Genomic DNA, 17,919 nt, shown 5'->3' on the forward strand with positions numbered 1-17,919 from the left:
TGGGACGACAGGTGAGAGAGAGGTGAGCCGGGGAGGAGGAGGGGGAGTGGTACCTGAGCAGCAGGGGGGGGTCGGGCTAGCAGGAGGAGGACGAGTAGTGACATGTGTATATTGTGGGTGCCTCTAGTTGTCTGCGTCGTCATACCTGCTTCCTCCTCAATACGAGAGATGAAAGATCGTCCATCCATCCGTGCATTGTTCATCCGTACACACCTCTGCAATATATACCTACACACCTCCATACCTAGGTATCTACCCACCTAACATACCTCCATACCTCCTCCGTAGGTACGTGAGTCCAGTCGAGAGAATCGATTCTCTACCCACCTCTCCGTGCCGCTCGCGAACAACAAAGATTGGGTTAGGGTAGGCTCGTCGTATTGTCGTCCTCGTGTAGCGTCGCGCAAGTTCGAGACGCAATAAAGCTGCTCTCCACCCGACCCACTTCGCCCACCTCGTCGTCGGCAACCGGCCGCGTCATGCTTCGCCTCCTGCTACGAGAGAAGCGAGACAATGCCAACAGAAACCCAGCTGCTATCGGGCGCTTTAGACTGGCGGAAAGATGGTTTTCCCGACCTGGCCCCCTTTCTATGAGTATAATGGACGCGGTAACAGAGAGAGAGAGAGAGGGTGTCCGGCTAGGAGAAGGATTGATTACCTACCTACGTCGAGCGCAACCCGAGTGCCAAGTCTCGTTTGGTTGGCACACGCGCGTTCCGAACGATCCGTTTCCCGTGGAGCGCATCCACCAGATGTACCCACCACGTACAGGTGGGTAGTAACAGGCATGTCGCTAATCGTCGGTCCCCCAGAATGGCCTGTGGGCAAAAGCTTAGCGTTTTAGTTTAGGGCACGGAGCACTACTCTATAGGTGCCTACCGAGGCTAATATGGATACCTACCCGGAATCTGTATTCAATTCAATTCGTCTCGGAACAGATCCTGCTTCCCAACCGCAACCGACAACCTCTGCTCTGCCGTCGACGGCTGGGTGCTGGAAGGCGGACGGCGGAGATTGCGATCACCATCAGCCCGTCTACACCACACGTCCGTCTAATAATTGACTGGTCGAGAAGACGAGAGAGCGTTACGCCGTCGAGCGAAGAAAACTGGGCCCGGGATAGCGCGAGAACCAAGCACGTCCAGCCGTGCCGGGAGTTACCACGTAGAACGTAACCCGCCGCAATCAAACTCCGACTCGCTCCCCAGCAGAAAGCGTCGACGGATCGTCCGCCGCCCCAGTCTGGCATAAAAATTTGAAACAATCAACAGCCTCAGGGGGCGTCTCATGGGAAGAAAAGCTTGTTTCCACCTGTGCGCGCCGCGCGACCGGTCCTATCCTTGCTTCTCCTATATTTAAATATATACTGTCGCAGTGACCGGATGGCTGGCTCCCTAGATTGCTTATACCGCCGGCGTGGTGTTACGCGTTGGCTGGTGTGGGTGGTGGGTAGAGATACGTAGGCATGCATGCCCACGCGGGATGTATAAGTAGGTATCTGCTTCTTCATCGGCGTGAGTGACACTTGTGCACACATACATATATTAGTCCACCTCCAAGAACCCCATTCTGGGGAGAGAGATTACGGCGGAGCAACCATCCGAGTCACTGTGGGCTGTGAAGGGGTCTTTTGTTGGCGGATATCCATCGTCTGGCCACATCTGTGCAGCCCCCCGCCTTGCACGAGCGCAGGCAGACAGGCCATCGACAGGCTAGTGCAACCTTGCGTCCCCTCTCGATCACAGGCACAAGAAGAAATGCCGAGCCGCTTTGAAATGCGAGGGGGTGAATTGGATGAGCAGACACGGTACTCCCGATGATGTTCCACACACACACATACCCCCCTTACCTGGGGATAATGTATAAAGGCATGTAGGTATATAGGCATGTATATACGGCGGGAAATACTGCGAAAACCCCTCATCCAGACCCACCGCGCGCCGAGAACCTCTAGGTAGCAGACCCACCTACGTCGGCACGCGGGTCTAGAAGGAAAAATGCCTCCTGGCGCCTTATCGCCTATCGCCTACGGCCAATCGCCTCGCTCCGACCCGCCCAGCGCCGCCCCGGGACTAAGACTGTGCCCGCGGCCGGACGTCTCGCTTCCCTCCCCCCCCCCAAAACGGTAGGTCGGTCGGTAATTCACGGCGCGCGCGCGCCCCTCCCTTCCCCCCTCGTGAAGAAGAAGAGGAGAAGAGGAAGAGCCTGCTGGTCACGAGAACGGGTTGAGTCGAGCAGCGCGGCCACTGCTCTCGGCCTACGTCCGAAGTCGGCGCGCGGAAAGGACAAAGGACACGGGTCGCCGTCGGTACTCGACTGCCTTACGGTTTCACATGTGGCACTTCTCGACATCGCTCGCGGTTGCGCGTAGGAGGGGCAAGGGGGGCAGAGTAGAGTTTGCGTTGCATGTCTGGCGCGGCGAACGAGCGGCCGCTGCCGTGGCAGGGGCCCGTCGCCGCGGGTTGTTGGCACGAGTATAACTAGAGAGCGACGGCAGGCCGCTTGACGTGGGACCAGTCTCGCTCTCGCTCCGCTAGTAGGTACATGATTATTTCCCAGCATCCGGGCGCGACGCAGCGGCGCCTCTGCCCCTCTCGTTCCAGAGCCCAATTTCCGACTGCGACACCCAGCGGGGGGGGATTGGGGGAGCAGCTAAACCCCCTCTTTCCCTCCTCCGGCGCAACGCTCGGCGCGACCTCACGCCGTCTCCTTCTGCTCGGCGCCGGGGATGGGCGACAGCCAGGCGGCGCGGCTGCGGACGAAGAGCTCGGCGGCGGGGCGCAGGGCGTCGAAGGTAGCGGCCGGGTCGTCGAGCACGCCGGTCTTGACGATCTTGAAGCCGGCGTAGCCGGGGCCCTCGCGCCACAGCGTCGTGCCGCAGTCGCCGCAGAAGTGCGACGTGATCGGGTTGCCCGACTCGGCGCGCCGCTCCAGCGTCCGCGGCTGGCCCGCCGCGACCGCGAACCGCGCCGCCGGAACCAGCGCGTTCGTGCTGAACGCCGACCCCGTGATCTTGCGGCAGTCCGCGCAGTGGCAGAGGACCTGGTTGGTTGCCGGCGCGCGGGGGGGTTAGCTGGTGCAGCTCTCCGTTGTCGTCGAGGTGGATGTGTGAGTGGAGGGGGGGACGTGGATGAGGGGAGAGGGGGAGGAGGTGGTGGTGGTAGGGGGGGAAGGGGGGGGCTGCATACTTTAGCTTCGGGTTCCCCTTCGAACGAGATGCGGATCTTGCCGCAGAGACATCCGCCTTCAGGCATGGTGTGGGCGTCGGGACGAGTAAACTCGGAGGTTATATGTAGGTATAAGGTAGAAGTAGCAAGTATGCACTTAATCGGTATACAGCGTCGTAGTGATGATCTATCTGTGTATGCGACTATCTGATCCGGTAGTGGCGGTGGTGGTGATGGTGTGTGGTGTTTGGTGGAGGATGGGCGACGAGGAGAGTAGACAAGGGAGTAGACAGGCCATCAAGGTGTCCCAGCCGGGCTTTATATACCTACGCAGCCAAGTAGGTGTAGAAGGGGTCTTCACCGGTCCACTGTCCTTTTTGGTATTATAATTACTTTGTCCGTCCCTCGGCCCCCCTCCAACGTTCGCTGTTTACGTCAGTCGAGTCAAGTCGGTAGCGTGGGTGGATACGCGCTGCCCGCGTGCCCAGCCGGCCGTGTGGAAAGGGGAAGCTGGTAGCGAGCGGGCACGACATCGCGCCGAGCGTTTCCCGCCCAGCACGCTCGACCTGCCCGTCATCCCTGCCCACGTTCGCGCGCCCATGCCATCCGGAGCTGCTCCGACCCAGCCTCTCTGCCCTGGCCCCCTCTCCCTCGTTCCATGCATGCCGACGCTAGTATGGGTCGCATTCCCGAGTGCGCGTCTGCAGCGGCACCCTCGGCGTTCTGCACGACCCCGTCCCGTGCGTCAGCGCACTCGCCCTCACCGACTCCCGCCTGCTTCCTCGCGCCCCCCGACGCGGGCAAGCACCATGCCTCGGGCCGGCGGACGCGGCGGAGTTCGACACGGCTTGGGTTTCAGGGCTCCTCCGCAAGGTCCGGCGGCACACAGGCAGGCAAGGGAGCCGGAGAACGCGGAGGGATTCGCTCTCGGTCTCTCTCTCCCTTGCGTGGCCGCCATGGGACCGTGGGTAGCGTATGCTGTCAGTGAGGTAAGAGAGGCGGGTGAGTCTTAGGTGAGAAGAGAGGGCATCTGCGGTGTCACTAGGAACGATGAAATCGATACGACCGTTGGCGTGGGGCGTGGTCCTTGTGATGTTGTGGCTGCCGTTGCGCGACTTTGCGTAGGGCGTCGCAGGAAAAGAGCGGGAGTTGAGAAGTGGACAGCGAAAGGGCGCGCGCGAGACCAATTCGGGCCACGCGCCGTCAGCGCTGTTGTGTACCTGAGTACCTGCTAGGTAATGGGTGAGGTGCTTACTCTAAGTGCCTAACATAGGTACCTACAGGTAGACAACCTCGTCGAGAAGAGGTATGCTAGCTACGTGGACGCAATACCTATATCTAGGTGATGGTGATGCCGCACCGTCGCATCGAATCTACTCTCATCTTCAGGCCGTACGGATTTGCCAGCCGCTCCGAAAGGGGTTGGACGAGCGGGGAAAATACCTAGCTCGTTGGGGGGCTGGGCGGGGTTCGGGCACCTATTATTACCTATATAAATGGGAGAGTCTTCCCCTCCCAGCTAAGTCGGGCCACCTTGGCGTACCCTTTCCCTCTCGAGTCTCGACGAGTCGATAATGTGGCGCACACGTACCTAGAGTAACAGGTAGACAGGGATGTGTAAAGTGCCGTCAGTGTCTGCTATAATAACAATCCAGTGCTATACTCACCGGGAAGACTGGTACGGGTTGCCGCTTTTACGTCCTTTTCGCTCGCTAGCTCAACTTCGGCCTAGCTATCCATCAGGCTTTTGGCTAAGCAGCAGCCCAGTGACCGCTCTTGTTCCCATCCCTAGTCACTCAGCCTCTAGGTCCTTCCTGTCACTCCATCCAAGTCTCACGAACATCATGGCAGCTGTTGGAATGAGTCAGAGATGAGAGATCGACTTTCGAGGCTCCCGTAGATAGAGGACAGTAGCTCAATTTAGTCTCTTCTGTCCACACCCTTCGTTGCACATCTCGTCTTCTGAGAGCAACCCCCAACCAAGGAGCCAGTCTCAGATCCCCCTTGGGGCCGGAGATCCTAGTTTTTAATCATTTAACGAAAGTCCCGGAAATCAGCTATAATTGATATTTGGAAACAAGCCCCTCGCTCCTGAGAGTTAATTAGGTGCATATGCCACATCATATAATATTTTATGATGGCTCTCTCGGTATAAAAGCTTATTCGGAGAACCGTGTTGCTCTCAAAATAAATTTGAAGGAATTCTGTGTCACCCGGGAATTCTCGTCGGTCCGGGTAGGCGGCATCGGACATCAAGTGTGGTTGGTTTGACGAAGCATATACCTAATTCAATTTCTCTTCTAAAATCTCCTTATATGTGCACATATCCTGTCCTTCTCTTCCCCCTTCTCTTATTCCCGCCGCTCGGCCATTGAATAGTCTCGTGTTGCCATGCATGTTGGTTACCTATAACCAAAGATTCCGTGGGTTGGCGGGTCTCTCTCTGCCTGGACAATGTTTACAGCATCTTCGTGAATCAGGTTTTCCTTGACAAGATGGGCCAAGACCTCCATTGTCCATTCCTGACATCGCTTGGTGTTGACCTAGAGTATTATCAGCCACTTTGCTCAAACAAGTTCTTCTCTCTGAAACAAGTTACGTACCCCATCAATAGGCGCCCCGGATGTCTTGTCCTCTTGGAGGCGGGGGAACCGTCGCAATATGGCGCTCAAGAACACTCCTCGGGGTGTAATCCTCGACGCTCGCGTCTGACGTCGACTCATGAACGTTTGCAGCGTCGACGTCTCCAAGAACCAATGCTTTCAAGTCCTTATCGGTGCTGCATTCGTAGTTTCTCTTGATCTCGAGTACGTAGCCTGCCATTACCGGCTCTCCGACCACTTGGAGCACGGTCCCCGAGGTCAGGTACCACTTATAGTCCTCACTGACGGTATTCCGATTGCATTTTCCGTCAGGGATAAAAAAGCAAAGTGGGCACGTTGGGACGTGCTTGCACGGTACTTGGCGAGATAGACAGAACGGGTAGACATGTCTGGGTATACTGAAAAAAAAAAAAGCTGATATATCCTAGATAGAAGAACAGGTGTAGACAGCGGATAGTATAGATACGAGGGTGCATCCCGAAACGGCTTATTTATGTCGAAACCATTCATTCGACGCAGAGAGGCACCACAAGCGCCTCCCCAGTTAGGTGGAAGACCACCACCTCGAACGCCGTCGAGACAGCCATCCAGACAGGACTTCCAAGGCTGAATGGAATGCGCCTCGTTCTTAAGTTTGTGAGTGGCTCCATTTTAGGTCGAGTAAGAACTCACTCCAAGCCCGTTTACAGGGGATAGCTTCGTCTTCCAAGCGCTTCAGGAACAGCTCCTCGTTATTATAGGCTGTTGCGTTAAATTCAACCGTGACATCTGGGGATAGAGATATTCCTCACGCTCGAGGATCTTCCCTGTTGGTGGCTCAATTCCTTCGAAGATAAGATCGGGCATTAAACGAGGAATTCCGTCAAAGATTAGGAGTAAAAGAGAAATTTTTCTCTTGTCCTAGCCGCTTCGGTCGGTCTTTCCGGATACTATTTTATCGCCCGATAACGCATAAGCCGACCAACTAGAATACTCGAAGGGTATCGGAGTCTCATCTACATTGAGGATGCAATTGCTGTGGAAGCGGCGTTTTGGGGACTCAAGGATATCAGGGATCGTCTCGCTCGGCTATAGGGGGGAACTTGGGGGGCACCTCTAGCAGCGGTGATGCTCTCCCCTGAGTGTCACGTCGAAGGAAGCGTCTGAATAGCTCATCTTCAAGCTCCGGCCACTGCGGCCTCCAGATAGTCTCCTTAGGTGCAACGCCGAGGATATTATCCTTTTGCTACCACCAATACTTGACTGTATCCTCATTGACTAGAAATCGCTTTGCCGCCTCTCTGAAGTTGCTCCGTTTTATGTGACACGGTCGCGACCTATGTCTTGACGTATATTACTCTTGAGAGTATATCAAAATATTATACACCAGCCTAATCTCTGGATGTAATGCTATCTACTATCCTAAATTTTAGTCTAGGACGCAATGCACTGTCCCGTTGCATATACCGGCATGTTTCTAGACCCTGTTACTAAAACTTGGGCTGGGAATATACAAAAAGTGGGACGAGCATTAATCGCGTATTTCTAAGGGGCCCCAAAAGTGGTTCGGTCGCATTATAACAGCTATCGAGTTTGGCGAGCATCAATTAAGACTGAAAAACAATGTAAGTAGTGGTGGTGTTGAATGGAAGGGGTCTCTGATAGTAGATTCGTAGACGGTAGTTACCTAGATGGAGGAGTCTAACCGGGGACGTCATCCCAGATCCGGGGGTCTTGCAGGGGCTTTGCAAGGGCATCAGATCCCCAAATTGCAAATTAGGCGTGCCCAGGCACTATTATAGCCTAACCCTGGCCTGCCTAAGTCTGAACATCAGGCTACCCGGCCGGGCCTCAGCATCAACTCAGCGTAGAGCGGCACGAGCTCAGCTCTAGAAACGGAAATAGATTTTGGTAGGTTCGAGTTTTGTCTCCGAGTCATATGGCATAGGTATATTTGTGCCTGGCTTGCTAGCTACTACAACAATATACTCCCGGTCTGCTACAGGAGTTTGCAGTGTTCCGAGAAATACCAGCAAGTATACTGCGTTAGAATCTTTCTGGCTCCTATCCCCCTCTGGATCATAGTTCATTCTACCTCATTCCTTAAGCGCCGCTGTCTCGGCGCCGGCGACGGTTTGGCCCTCATTACTCCCACTGCAGCAGCACTCCGCGGACACGTATGGAGACCGTCCCAGCGCCCTGTACGATACATATTTTGTTTTGAATGATTTTGACTGTGACTCTCCCGCCACCTCGACCCATGGCTGGAAGCGACACGGGGCCCGCCCAGTTCGTAACATAGGGTGGGCGCTTGCCGATGACGGAGTTGAGGATATGGACAAAAACGTCGAAGTCGTTTGCGTAGTGGTCGATGGCGATGGCCCGGTTAATAGCTCCCCAAGAAGCGTGACCGACATGGAGACCAATAACCTTATTATCGAGTACGTCGATGACAGGGCTGCCAGAATGGCCTGGGGCGAGAGCGGTTCAGCGCATCTGTCTAGGCTCGAGACGAAGCGATAAGATTCATATTATACGTACCTGGCAGGGTATCTGCTTCGTGCATTATCTGCCGCCCACGCCAGTCACGGGTAAAGTGAACCGTAGAGTGGCTTCTGAGTAGGTACATATTTGGCGAGTCCTTTCGAAACTCGCTCGTGTAGCCGTAGACAACGGCGTCTGTTCCGTGTCCAACTTCCGAAACAGGCGTCGGCTTGTAGCCGAGGATGAATTTACGGTCCGAAATGTCCTGGCTGAGGAGGACAAAGCCTAGGTCACTGGAATATGTACCACAGTCATACCACTCTTGGTGGATGGCACAGCAGGCGCCGTAGTACCTACGGTCGTACCCTACAGGGCTGGCCGTGCTTGCTAGGACGGTGACCCGGGCGGCTGGGCCATTAATAGGGTCAAAAAGGACGTGGCCGGTGGTCGCGACGACGCGGTCGGCAACGAAGAAACCGCTCCCCTCGGAAGTATGTCCTGAGCTTTGTTCAACCAAGATTTTCACAACGCCTCTGGGTGCCTGGCCGTTTGAAAAATCCTCTTGGGGAATTTCAGTCATTTTATTCTTGCCTAGGGCGGCCTCCTGAGAGTTGCAACGGAGCTCAAACAGGACCGCCCCTTTGAAAGGGAGGGTAAAGCCATTATCGCCATGGGTAGGGGTTGCGCCGCTGCGGTCGGAATACGGTGGAAATCCTCCTCGGTTAGACGCCGCCTCGCTTCTGCAATGGCACGGTCAGCCTCGCATCTTAGCTTATTATTATTATAAGAAAGATTAGAGCTTGGGAGCCGATTTCTCGTGCGATTTCATAGCCTTGTATCCGCAGACTCGGTCTTGAAACGGCACTTACTCTTGCTCCTGGCCGTCTTCGGAGTAGATGGCAAAAAGGGGCTCGTTCGCAGTCGCGAATTCTAATAGATTCTGTCCGATGTATCTGGCGACGGCGGTTAAAATGGCCAGCAGGTAGGCGCAAAGCAGACGGGGAAATTCCCGAAACATTGTATTCTGGTCCTGTAAGGGGCAGCCTCTTTCTTAGTCGATGGGGAGTGTGGAATAACAGTCGGCGGGGGCTTGAGGGTTGAATGGGGGATGTAGGACGGGCTGGTTGAGTACTAATACCTCAGTGGGTATGCCCTGGCGAAATGAATTGGGTTCCGGGATTTATCAGGGAAGAAACAGGTAAGCTTGGTAGGATGGGCTTCAAAAGTTGATTTCATGAACAACACAGATATGTATATATATATATCCATCTGTCTGCGCGTGGTGCGCAAATATAGCCAGCCGTGGTAGGGGACTGACCGTTGGACAAGGTGTGTAAGTGATGGTTACTCATATTATAGGTATATGCCAGTTTTGGCGATACCTGCTTACCTACCTCATAGGCGGCGACGCCCCAAAAGCCAGTAGTAGATCTTTTCAGCTTCCACGTGCCGTGGCCCCATCGACTCTTCTTCCATAGCAACCCGCCGTCTTCCATTGGCTGGAGTGGTGGGTGAGGGGGATCTCTACCGACACGTGAAGCCTGCCACGATGCAGCTTTTCTAGGGGCGTTTACGTATCTTGGCGGATAGTAAGTGGTATAGCGGCCTTTTTTTCCGAGTTAGGCACCTTCGGTACCTAAGGTATATGACATCCTATTTGACAAGCTCCTCCACCCCCACAAGCCGCCTCTTAACTCCAGGATCTGACGTCGGCAACGGATCGCCACCCGCACCAAAATACGTCCGGCCTGAGAGAGGTGACGTGCGATCCTACGCAAGGATAATGTGTTGAGGAGCCACCAGTACGGCCCACAAACTGCCGAGCAGCCCCGGGCCGCACAGCGGACCCCTGAGGGACAGACGACCCGTCGCAATAGGATAGATAGTGAAGAGGAACAGCGTGTGCACGCCATTGGAGGAAACGTATAGGAACAGCTGTAGCCTCTGAATCCTACGATTAAAGAGGCTAATCCTCACCGTTACCTTCGAGCCGAGCCGAAGCTAAGTTACCCCCCCTGTTAGGTACTAACAGAATTAGCAGATCGTAACCAAATCCTTTGCATCTAAACCTATACAAAAACCCCGGTCCGCGAAGGGATGGCCCGTGGAAGGGTAGCTTACCTTATCCACAAGTTCGCAGCTTATCCGTCGAGGTATTGCTTCTTATGTTATCCTCGGTCGTCTTCGAGATACCTACAGCATTTCCATTCCGATAGATGCATACCTTCGATCTTATAATAGCATATCGGCGTGGCTTACCTAGGTAGACGTCCTGTCGGCATCGCGGTCGAGCGCCTTTCTCCGGGTCTCTAAGATGCGCAGGGACGCTCTTGGCCGTTCGTATCTGTGGCTGGAGCACCGACGCCTGGACCTGGCCGTAATGTTTAGACACCGAAACGGGGGCCGTGGTAAAGATTCGTCCCTCGTACTACGTCTTGAGTGACTCATCCTCGCTGACCACCCATACGTGGCGATGCAGCTGAGAGGCCAATTAAAAGCACCAGGCAGGGGGGTAAACAAACCCTCACTGGGAAGAGGGGTAACGAGTATATATAGAGAATCCTCGTAGCTGTAGCTATATACAAGAAGGGAGAGAGAAGCCAGCGAGCCCAGCCCTCTGCGATACCAACGAAGCTATGTGCGAGAAGCGAAAGTCGAGCCCCCGGGGGGAACCGGGGGAGGGGCGAAAGTGAGCGCTCGACGAGTGGCCACCTCCAGCGAGGGATGAGAAGTGGAAGGGAGTAAAAAAAAAAAAGGAAGAGAAAGAAAAACAGAAAACCTCCGTCGTTATGATGCGTGATGCGTGCTCGTCAGATGGGAGGGGGCTGTATATCCCTCTAGCCCGCCAGCCCGCTAGCCAGACCGAAAGCGACTGACCGTCCGAAATTTCTACCCCGCGATGCTAACGCTGTCCTTCCCTCGCCCTCTTATGAGAACGAAACTGACAAGCCACCAGGCCGCCAATCCTCACCGGATGGGGTCCTCGCACTCGGGTCTAGACCGCTTGGAAGTGGGCGACGTACGCGACCTCCATCATGCTGCCGTAGCCGTCCCAGGTGTTGCTGTTTGGCGGGCCGGGCTGCATACCGTAGTTAGCAGGGGATGCGAATGGAGAGAGAGAGATAGAGGAGAGAGAGAGAGAAGGAAATTGGACTACACGCTGACGCAAACACATGCGGGCAGGTGGACGGTGGACAGTGGGGATGGATAAGAGAGGGAAAGGAGGGGCTCGGGAAAACTACGGGTTGAGAAGGACCAGAGGAAAAGGCAGAGAGAGGGGGATGGGACCATCAAGGAAAAAAAAAGCGACAATCAAGATAAGAAAAAAAAAACACCAACTCACCCAGTCTCCCCCGACGGCCACGTTCAGGATGAAGAACAGCGGGCGGGCGGCGAGCGACTCCCAGACGTCGCGGCTGCCGATGCGCGCGCCCGAGATCTGGTGGAACTGGGCGCCGTCGCGGAACCAGGTGATGGTCTCGGCGGACCAGGTGGACGGGCGGCGGTCCCAGACGACGCGCCAGGTGTGCCAGCTCTGGTCGGGGATGGCGACGGCGGCGCCGATGCCGCTGGGCTCGTTGCAGGCGCCGCCGGGGTACGCGTCGCAGTGGACCGTGCCGTAGCCCGTCAGCTGGCCGTTGACCGTCTCCATCGCGTCGATCTCGCCGCACGCCGGCCACCCGGTCCCGCGCCGGATCGCGTCCCCCAGCAGCCAGAACGCCGGCCAGATCCCCTGCTTGTTCCCCGTCGGGCTGTCCCCGAACCGCAGCTGCGCCTCCGCCATCGTCACCGCCCCCGCCGCCGGCGTGAACGTGTACTTGGACTCCACCCGCGCCGACGTCCACTGCCCGTTCTCGTTCCACGGCACGATCTGCACCGTCGAGCCCCCGCTGATCTGCAGGTTCCGCGTCGACGTCGTGTAGTCCTGCCACTCGTTGTTCACCTTGAGCCCCGTGATCACGTTCCAGTTGTTCCCGTTCACCTGAGACCCCCCGGGCCCGTCGAATGTGTCCACCCAGATCAGCCGGTAGTTGCTGTAGTTGGGCGGTGCCCACGCCGACGCCGTCGTGATCGCCGCCGCAAGCGCGGCCAGCGCGTTCCGCAGGGATTTCGGAGCCATAGGGATGATGCCTAGCTGGGGTTCACGATGAAACGATACTCGTGTGTGGAGGGGATACCGGCGCGGCGAGTGTGGGTGTGGGTGTGTATATATACCGATCTAGGTATATGCACACGTTGGACTGTCCTACCGCGGATACCCCTTCCACGAATAACAACGCGCAGGGGGGGGGGAGAGTATGCACTGCAAAAGTACGTATGTACACTAGAAAGATAATGTCAAACTAGGATGAAGGAGTGTCGGGTTAGAGATTTGCTGAGGATGCTTCGGGGGGTTTATGTTTCCGGCGAAGATCGCCATCATCACTCGACGACGGCGGACCACGGATTATATACGTGAAGGAGATGGGCATACGGGGCGAGACAGGAGGAGAGCCACACAGCCGACGAGAAGAAAAAAGGAGGGAAGTCTCACGCCGTCGGGCGCCGCTGGGAGTCAAAGACCTCCTAGGCGAACTCGGGAAAGGAAGGTGACTAAGGTCTCGAGCGCGCGCAAGGCACCACCAGCAGCGCTGCACCTTGAGATGAAGAACACGCGTCGTAGCCACGAGTATACTCTCGCTAGGGGACTGTGTGAGGGCAGCCGGCGAAGGCATGGTGATAGGGCTTGTGCGGACAGCCGGCGCCGGATAGGGTGTAGGGGTTGTATCCAACCCCCGGGGAGGGGGGGGGGGGGTCATCGAGTTATCCTCGCGGCTCGAGTTACATCACCGGAGCCTAGGCTACATCTCGCGAACTGGAAGCGCCGAGTGCAGAGCCACTAAAAAACTTGACGGAACGTAAGGTTAGGTTACCCGTAGGTCGGCATAAGAGTGACGACGCGTGGTGGTTGGGTGGGTAGCCGGCATGACCCTCAAGAACAGGATTTAAGGTAAAGGGCCTGGTGAGGATGACCGTGGAAGCCGTGGGCACCGCGACTTGTTCTCCGGCGCACACGCCTGTGATTAAGCATTTTGGGCACTCTGGGGAATATGGGTCTGAGTATCCGATGTAACAATAGGGGGGGGGGGGGCTAAAATCTCCGATGTGACCGCAGCGCAGGGCGAAATTGAGAGACATGGTGTCCAAGATCGGTATTGGTTGCAGATCATCACCACCCGGACTGACGCCCCCCCGCACACTAAGAATCAGACATCGGTGGTGTGTCAGATAGATTCACGGGGAAATGCCAAGTCATCATCTACCGAGTCAAGCGCGGACGGAAAAATAGCCTATAGGGCTAGGCGGCAGCAGGCGAAACAGGCAGATGACAAGTTCCGTCCTCTCGCCTGGCGTAGAGGGCGTAGAGGGCGAAGACGAGCGCACGCGGTGTTTAATAATAAGGCGTCGATCGCCCGCAGCAATAGGAGGATTTTCTTGCCAGCACCCGCCCCGTGGGAAGATTCACATGCAGTGCGATCTGGCTGGGTGGGTGGGCCGGCTCTTGGAATGTCTTGGTTTTCTGCACGATACCTGATGGAATGACAGCTACCTGGTACCTGCGCCGTCCCGCGTGGATACTTAGCAGGGGTCCCTATCCAGATAGTCGAGCGGCACTCTGCCCACAAAGATAATTGGAGGGGTCCGGATGACGGGCATTTGGGCTTCTGACGGTGGGGATCTGGTCTTGTTGGTAGGATCCCATTTGTCCCAAACGGGCAGCTCGACGAGGCCGAGGAAGCGCCGGGTCTGGGTCCTGATAAAACAAAAACTCTCCCAAAAACTCGTTCGAGTCTTCGAGAAGGGATTCCTTATGAAATGCCCGAAGACTAGATCGCGGCGGAAGCGTCACTGATTTCGTCGGGCGTCTAAACTCCAACGTGGTGATACCCTATGCAGGTGACGACTATACACCCGGGATGCATCGAGGTAACTGGACAACGTAACGTGTCTTCGCCATCGCCCGACTTCCTGTGCTTGGGAGTGCCAAAACCAGGTCAGCAGATGGCCTCGGGTCGTGGCATATGCCATGTCAGTGCTTGCTGCATTCCTTGCAGGCTTGCGAGCCGTAACATGCTCCAACTCTCGGTGGGAATCTCCCCTCGCCTTCTCGCCTCGCGATCGTAGCTCACGAGCGACGGATCGCTGTCTATTGTCCGGCATGATCTCTCCCGAAGCCGATCAAGGTAGAGATTTGCGCCCTTTGGCATGTGGTGCCATCGCGTCGTTGAGAACGTCTTCCGGAGGTGATGCCGTGGTATGTTGCATATGCGACTTTCGACACCCGACGCTACTGCATAGAGCAGGATGGGTGCATCTAAATGCGCCGGCGAGTCCAAATAGACGTCTCTTGATCGCGAAAAAAGAGGAGAAGCGGCGTCATGCGACGAGAGACGTCCGGAGCTATCGAGAATGACACGGGAACGTAGCGCATAGTCGACTGAAGAGCGTCGAGGCGTATCACCTGTAACGATGCGAGTCTTGAGAAGAGGTGCTATCAAACACGATAAGCCGCGTAACGATCCATTCTTTCCTCCTCAGGTGTATTCCGCCGTAGTCTACGTACGGTTAGCTTAGTGACATCGACACCCGGTCATTGCGCACGATGGAGACGATCTCTCTTTTTTTTTCGGATTCATGGTATCATCTGAGCTTGATCAGAGCTTCTGTGAAGAGGACGCATTCGCAGTCTCTGGGTAGGGCTTGGGCGCCCTCACCAATGGGACTGTTGAGTGCCTCCTCGCATCGCCTTTGGATAAACGCAGCGCATCCCTCTCCATGTGTGTGCATCGTAATAGTAGAACAGACACATCCGTAAATTGACCCTCGAGTCAAATCCAGGTATCGGGAATCTCGTTGTCGATGTCCGATATCTCGGGATGGATTCGAAGCGCGCTACCGACGCACCCCACCGTCGCCGGATCCTGTCGAGGCCGGATCGTCTCACACGCCGAGCAGACGTTCTTCGATCGCCTGCCGAATCTCATCCACAAGCCCGTCGTGCGTGAAGTGTGCCCGTGACGCCCGTGCTAAGATGCCATGGCACTTATTGCGGTTTCGGGTTCGGTTTCTCATGGACACGGCGTAGATGTAAGCAGCTGGGCGGCTTCGCGGGGATCTCGGTTGTGTGTGCGGCAGGTATCGCTAACGATAAGGCGGACACAGCGCCGCGCCCTCATCTCGGTTGAGGTCGGTAGTGAATGGGTCTGCGCAGAGGCGGTATGGGGGCCTACAAGTTAAGACCAGAACGACAGACGCAAATAAGTAGGGAATGATAAGAGAGGGTGACGAGAATATTTATCATGCCCGCCAATTCGAGAGCCCCCCATCTGCTCAGCTGATTCGCGTGTTAGACGAAGTGTGGATGCATGCCGATCCCGGTGTAGCATAGGCATCGTGAATACGAGATTTCCAAGGAAAATCATTCCTCTTTTGAAACACGCGCGAATATGGGCGTTTCCGTCGTCATCCCGCGAAAACACGAGAGACAGAGAAGAAAAAAAAACTCGATTAATCTCTAAATAGTCGGATCCCGTCACCTTCAACCGGCGCACCGCCCATGTCCTCGTCGGATGCAGCTGCTTCGTGCTCGTCCTGGTCCTCGCTTAACACCATCTTCTGGCCGAAGAGGGTGCCGAAGAACCGGTCGATGGCGGTCTGCTCCCAGCTCCTGCGGTCTTCCGACGCCATGAAATTCTGCAGCTTGCCGTGGACGTTGAAGCGCATTTTCCTGCCCTTGCTCGCTTTCGTATCTACGTGTCGCTTTGCCTTGGCCTCCTTGGCTGCCGCGAACCGGATCGTCGCCGCCGAGCTGCCCAGACCACCTGATGCGTCTCCCGTTCGCTGGTCGACCAGGTCCTTCAGGAGCAGTTGGTAGAAATCAGCGTCGTCGTAGATATCGGGGTCCTCGTTAATTTTCTGTGCGACTTGCGCCGGGGCGCACGAGCGCGGAATTCGTGTTCTTTTGATGAGCCGCTCTGGAGCGTCGAGTTCCTCGTCTAGCCGCGTGGTGAGGGACTTCTCAACGGTACTGGTGAATCTGCTGGATGATTTATCCGTCATCCGTATGTTCTTTGCGCTGTGTGACCATTTCTCCAAAACCACCCTCCGGCGGACAACCGCGCGCTGCTCGATGGCCTGCATATTTTCCCACATATCCTGAATTGGGGTATCGGCTTCGGCGGCGCGCTTCCTTTTTTGGCCCGTCTTATCGGTAGAATCCGACTGGAGATCTAGGCGGTAGCCATCTATCGCGTTCCATAGCTTGAGAGCAGCCGCCTCGGCCGCCTCATAGGGCGCTGGATCTTCTCCTGAGTCCTCGATGGAGCCGAGCGAGTTCACCGCTACAAGTGATTTTTGAAGTCGGATGCGAATGTTGAGGAGCGCATCGAAAGCTTTTTGTTGTTGGCGAACTGCTTTCCCCTTGGCAACATCCTTTTGTGCAATGCTTGACAGAGTGCTGGCCACACCTTGTTGGCTCGCATTCATCATCTCTCGGATTGCTGCACGATTTTTGCGGGCTATTTCCAGGTCATTACCCGAATCTTTCTCGCCTTGATCCTCGTCTATGTCATCCTCATCGTCGTCACCCTCGTCGTCGTCCTCTTCTTCGCTGCCTTCATCCTCGTCTTCTTCGGCCGAGTCGTTAATAAAGCCACCGATCCCCGCATCGTCGGACGCCTCTTCCTCGTCATCGACGTCCTCGTCTGAAGTCCCTTCGCCATCAACCTCAGCCCCATCATCGTTGTCGTTATCCTCGTCGGACATCATGAAGTCTGCGGCAGTCGGCTGAGTTGCTCTCTTACCCCTCTTAGGCAAGGCCTGCGAGCTGCCTCGGAAGACAAAATCTTTAAACCTTTCCTCGTCGCTCTCGTTAAAGGCGTCATTGCTATCGATCTCAGCGTCAGAGGCATCCTCCTGGTCGGCCTCGAGATCAATTTCATCGGGGTCGTCGAATTCCCCTGTTTTCCGGCCGAAAGATGCATCTTCGCCTTCTCCCTCCGATTCCTCCTCATCGGAATCGCTATCACCATCGTCATCTTCTTCCTCAAGGACCGAGCGTCTCACCGGAGCGCCTCGGTACTGGGGCCCCAGCGCAACCGGTTCTCTACGACGAAGCTTGCTTTTGCTGCGAATTTCACGTATCAGTATGAACGAATTGGCGCAGTTAAGCCGTCATAGAATGATCGTACCCGACGTCGACGTAGTGCTCGGTGCCGGCATCTTCGTCGGCGCTCGCTTCGCTGCCGCCGCTGCTGTCCTCATCCGGGACCTCTACTTCCGGGTCGAAGTCTACCGAGGTGCCGCCATGTTAGCTGTACGGAGACACAGGTGCGTGCGATAGCGGATTGGGCCAGTTGCCTACCCTGTGCGGGACGTTCTGTCCATTCAGCAAATTGCGACGCGCGACTCTTTGTTGTAACCATAGCTATAATTACGCGGTGGTTTATAAGATGCCGGAATGAAGGGTGAAAAAAGTCTGGGACGTTTTTTTTCCAAGGTTTTTTCTTCCCTTTGCAAAATAATAGCGGTAGCTACTGGCAGTATGCCTAAGGCAAGCTTACGTAATGCATGTTCTCACCCGCGATTTTAAGTGGGCAGATAAAGTACAATGACCTAGGTCACTTTTACACGCTTCAATATGACCG

General features: G+C 55.8%; 5 protein-coding genes across 5 annotated transcripts; all 5 read right to left on the reverse strand.

Annotated features, from left to right (window-relative positions):
* Positions 1-2,160: 2,160 nt before the first annotated feature.
* On the reverse strand, positions 2,161-3,531 carry GGS23DRAFT_379931 (Mss4-like protein). The gene is made up of 2 exons (XM_051513425.1): positions 3,189-3,531; positions 2,161-3,042 (listed from the first exon to the last, which is right to left on the reverse strand). The coding sequence occupies exons 1-2, from the start codon at positions 3,252-3,254 to the stop codon at positions 2,698-2,700; spliced, it is 411 nt and encodes a 136-aa protein (XP_051375006.1). The 5' UTR covers positions 3,255-3,531; the 3' UTR covers positions 2,161-2,697.
* A 2,038-nt stretch (positions 3,532-5,569) lies between these two features.
* GGS23DRAFT_617360 (uncharacterized protein) lies at positions 5,570-6,075 on the reverse strand (the record flags this gene model as incomplete). Its single annotated transcript, XM_051520862.1, has 2 exons — positions 5,820-6,075; positions 5,570-5,710 (listed from the first exon to the last, which is right to left on the reverse strand). The coding sequence occupies exons 1-2, from the start codon at positions 5,988-5,990 to the stop codon at positions 5,570-5,572; spliced, it is 312 nt and encodes a 103-aa protein (XP_051375007.1). The 5' UTR covers positions 5,991-6,075.
* Positions 6,076-7,690: 1,615 nt separating this feature from the next.
* GGS23DRAFT_556428 (trypsin-like cysteine/serine peptidase domain-containing protein) lies at positions 7,691-9,615 on the reverse strand. The gene is made up of 3 exons (XM_051515657.1): positions 9,103-9,615; positions 8,291-8,973; positions 7,691-8,220 (listed from the first exon to the last, which is right to left on the reverse strand). The coding sequence occupies exons 1-3, from the start codon at positions 9,249-9,251 to the stop codon at positions 7,895-7,897; spliced, it is 1,158 nt and encodes a 385-aa protein (XP_051375008.1). The 5' UTR covers positions 9,252-9,615; the 3' UTR covers positions 7,691-7,894.
* A 1,613-nt stretch (positions 9,616-11,228) lies between these two features.
* GGS23DRAFT_594430 (family 16 glycosyl hydrolase) lies at positions 11,229-12,353 on the reverse strand (the record flags this gene model as incomplete). Its single annotated transcript, XM_051518161.1, has 2 exons — positions 11,229-11,312; positions 11,577-12,353. 2 exons carry the CDS (start codon positions 12,351-12,353, stop codon positions 11,229-11,231), a joined length of 861 nt encoding a protein of 286 aa, XP_051375009.1.
* A 3,068-nt stretch (positions 12,354-15,421) lies between these two features.
* GGS23DRAFT_380188 (TRAUB-domain-containing protein) lies at positions 15,422-17,913 on the reverse strand. Its single transcript, XM_051513428.1, has 3 exons — positions 17,637-17,913; positions 17,464-17,563; positions 15,422-17,399 (listed from the first exon to the last, which is right to left on the reverse strand). The coding sequence occupies exons 1-3, from the start codon at positions 17,695-17,697 to the stop codon at positions 15,782-15,784; spliced, it is 1,779 nt and encodes a 592-aa protein (XP_051375010.1). The 5' UTR covers positions 17,698-17,913; the 3' UTR covers positions 15,422-15,781.
* Positions 17,914-17,919: the final 6 nt, after the last annotated feature.

This window comes from Durotheca rogersii, assembly GCF_024521655.1.
Source record: "Durotheca rogersii strain YMJ 92031201 chromosome Unknown GGS23scaffold_4, whole genome shotgun sequence".
NCBI classification, from domain to species: domain Eukaryota; kingdom Fungi; phylum Ascomycota; class Sordariomycetes; order Xylariales; family Xylariaceae; genus Durotheca; species Durotheca rogersii.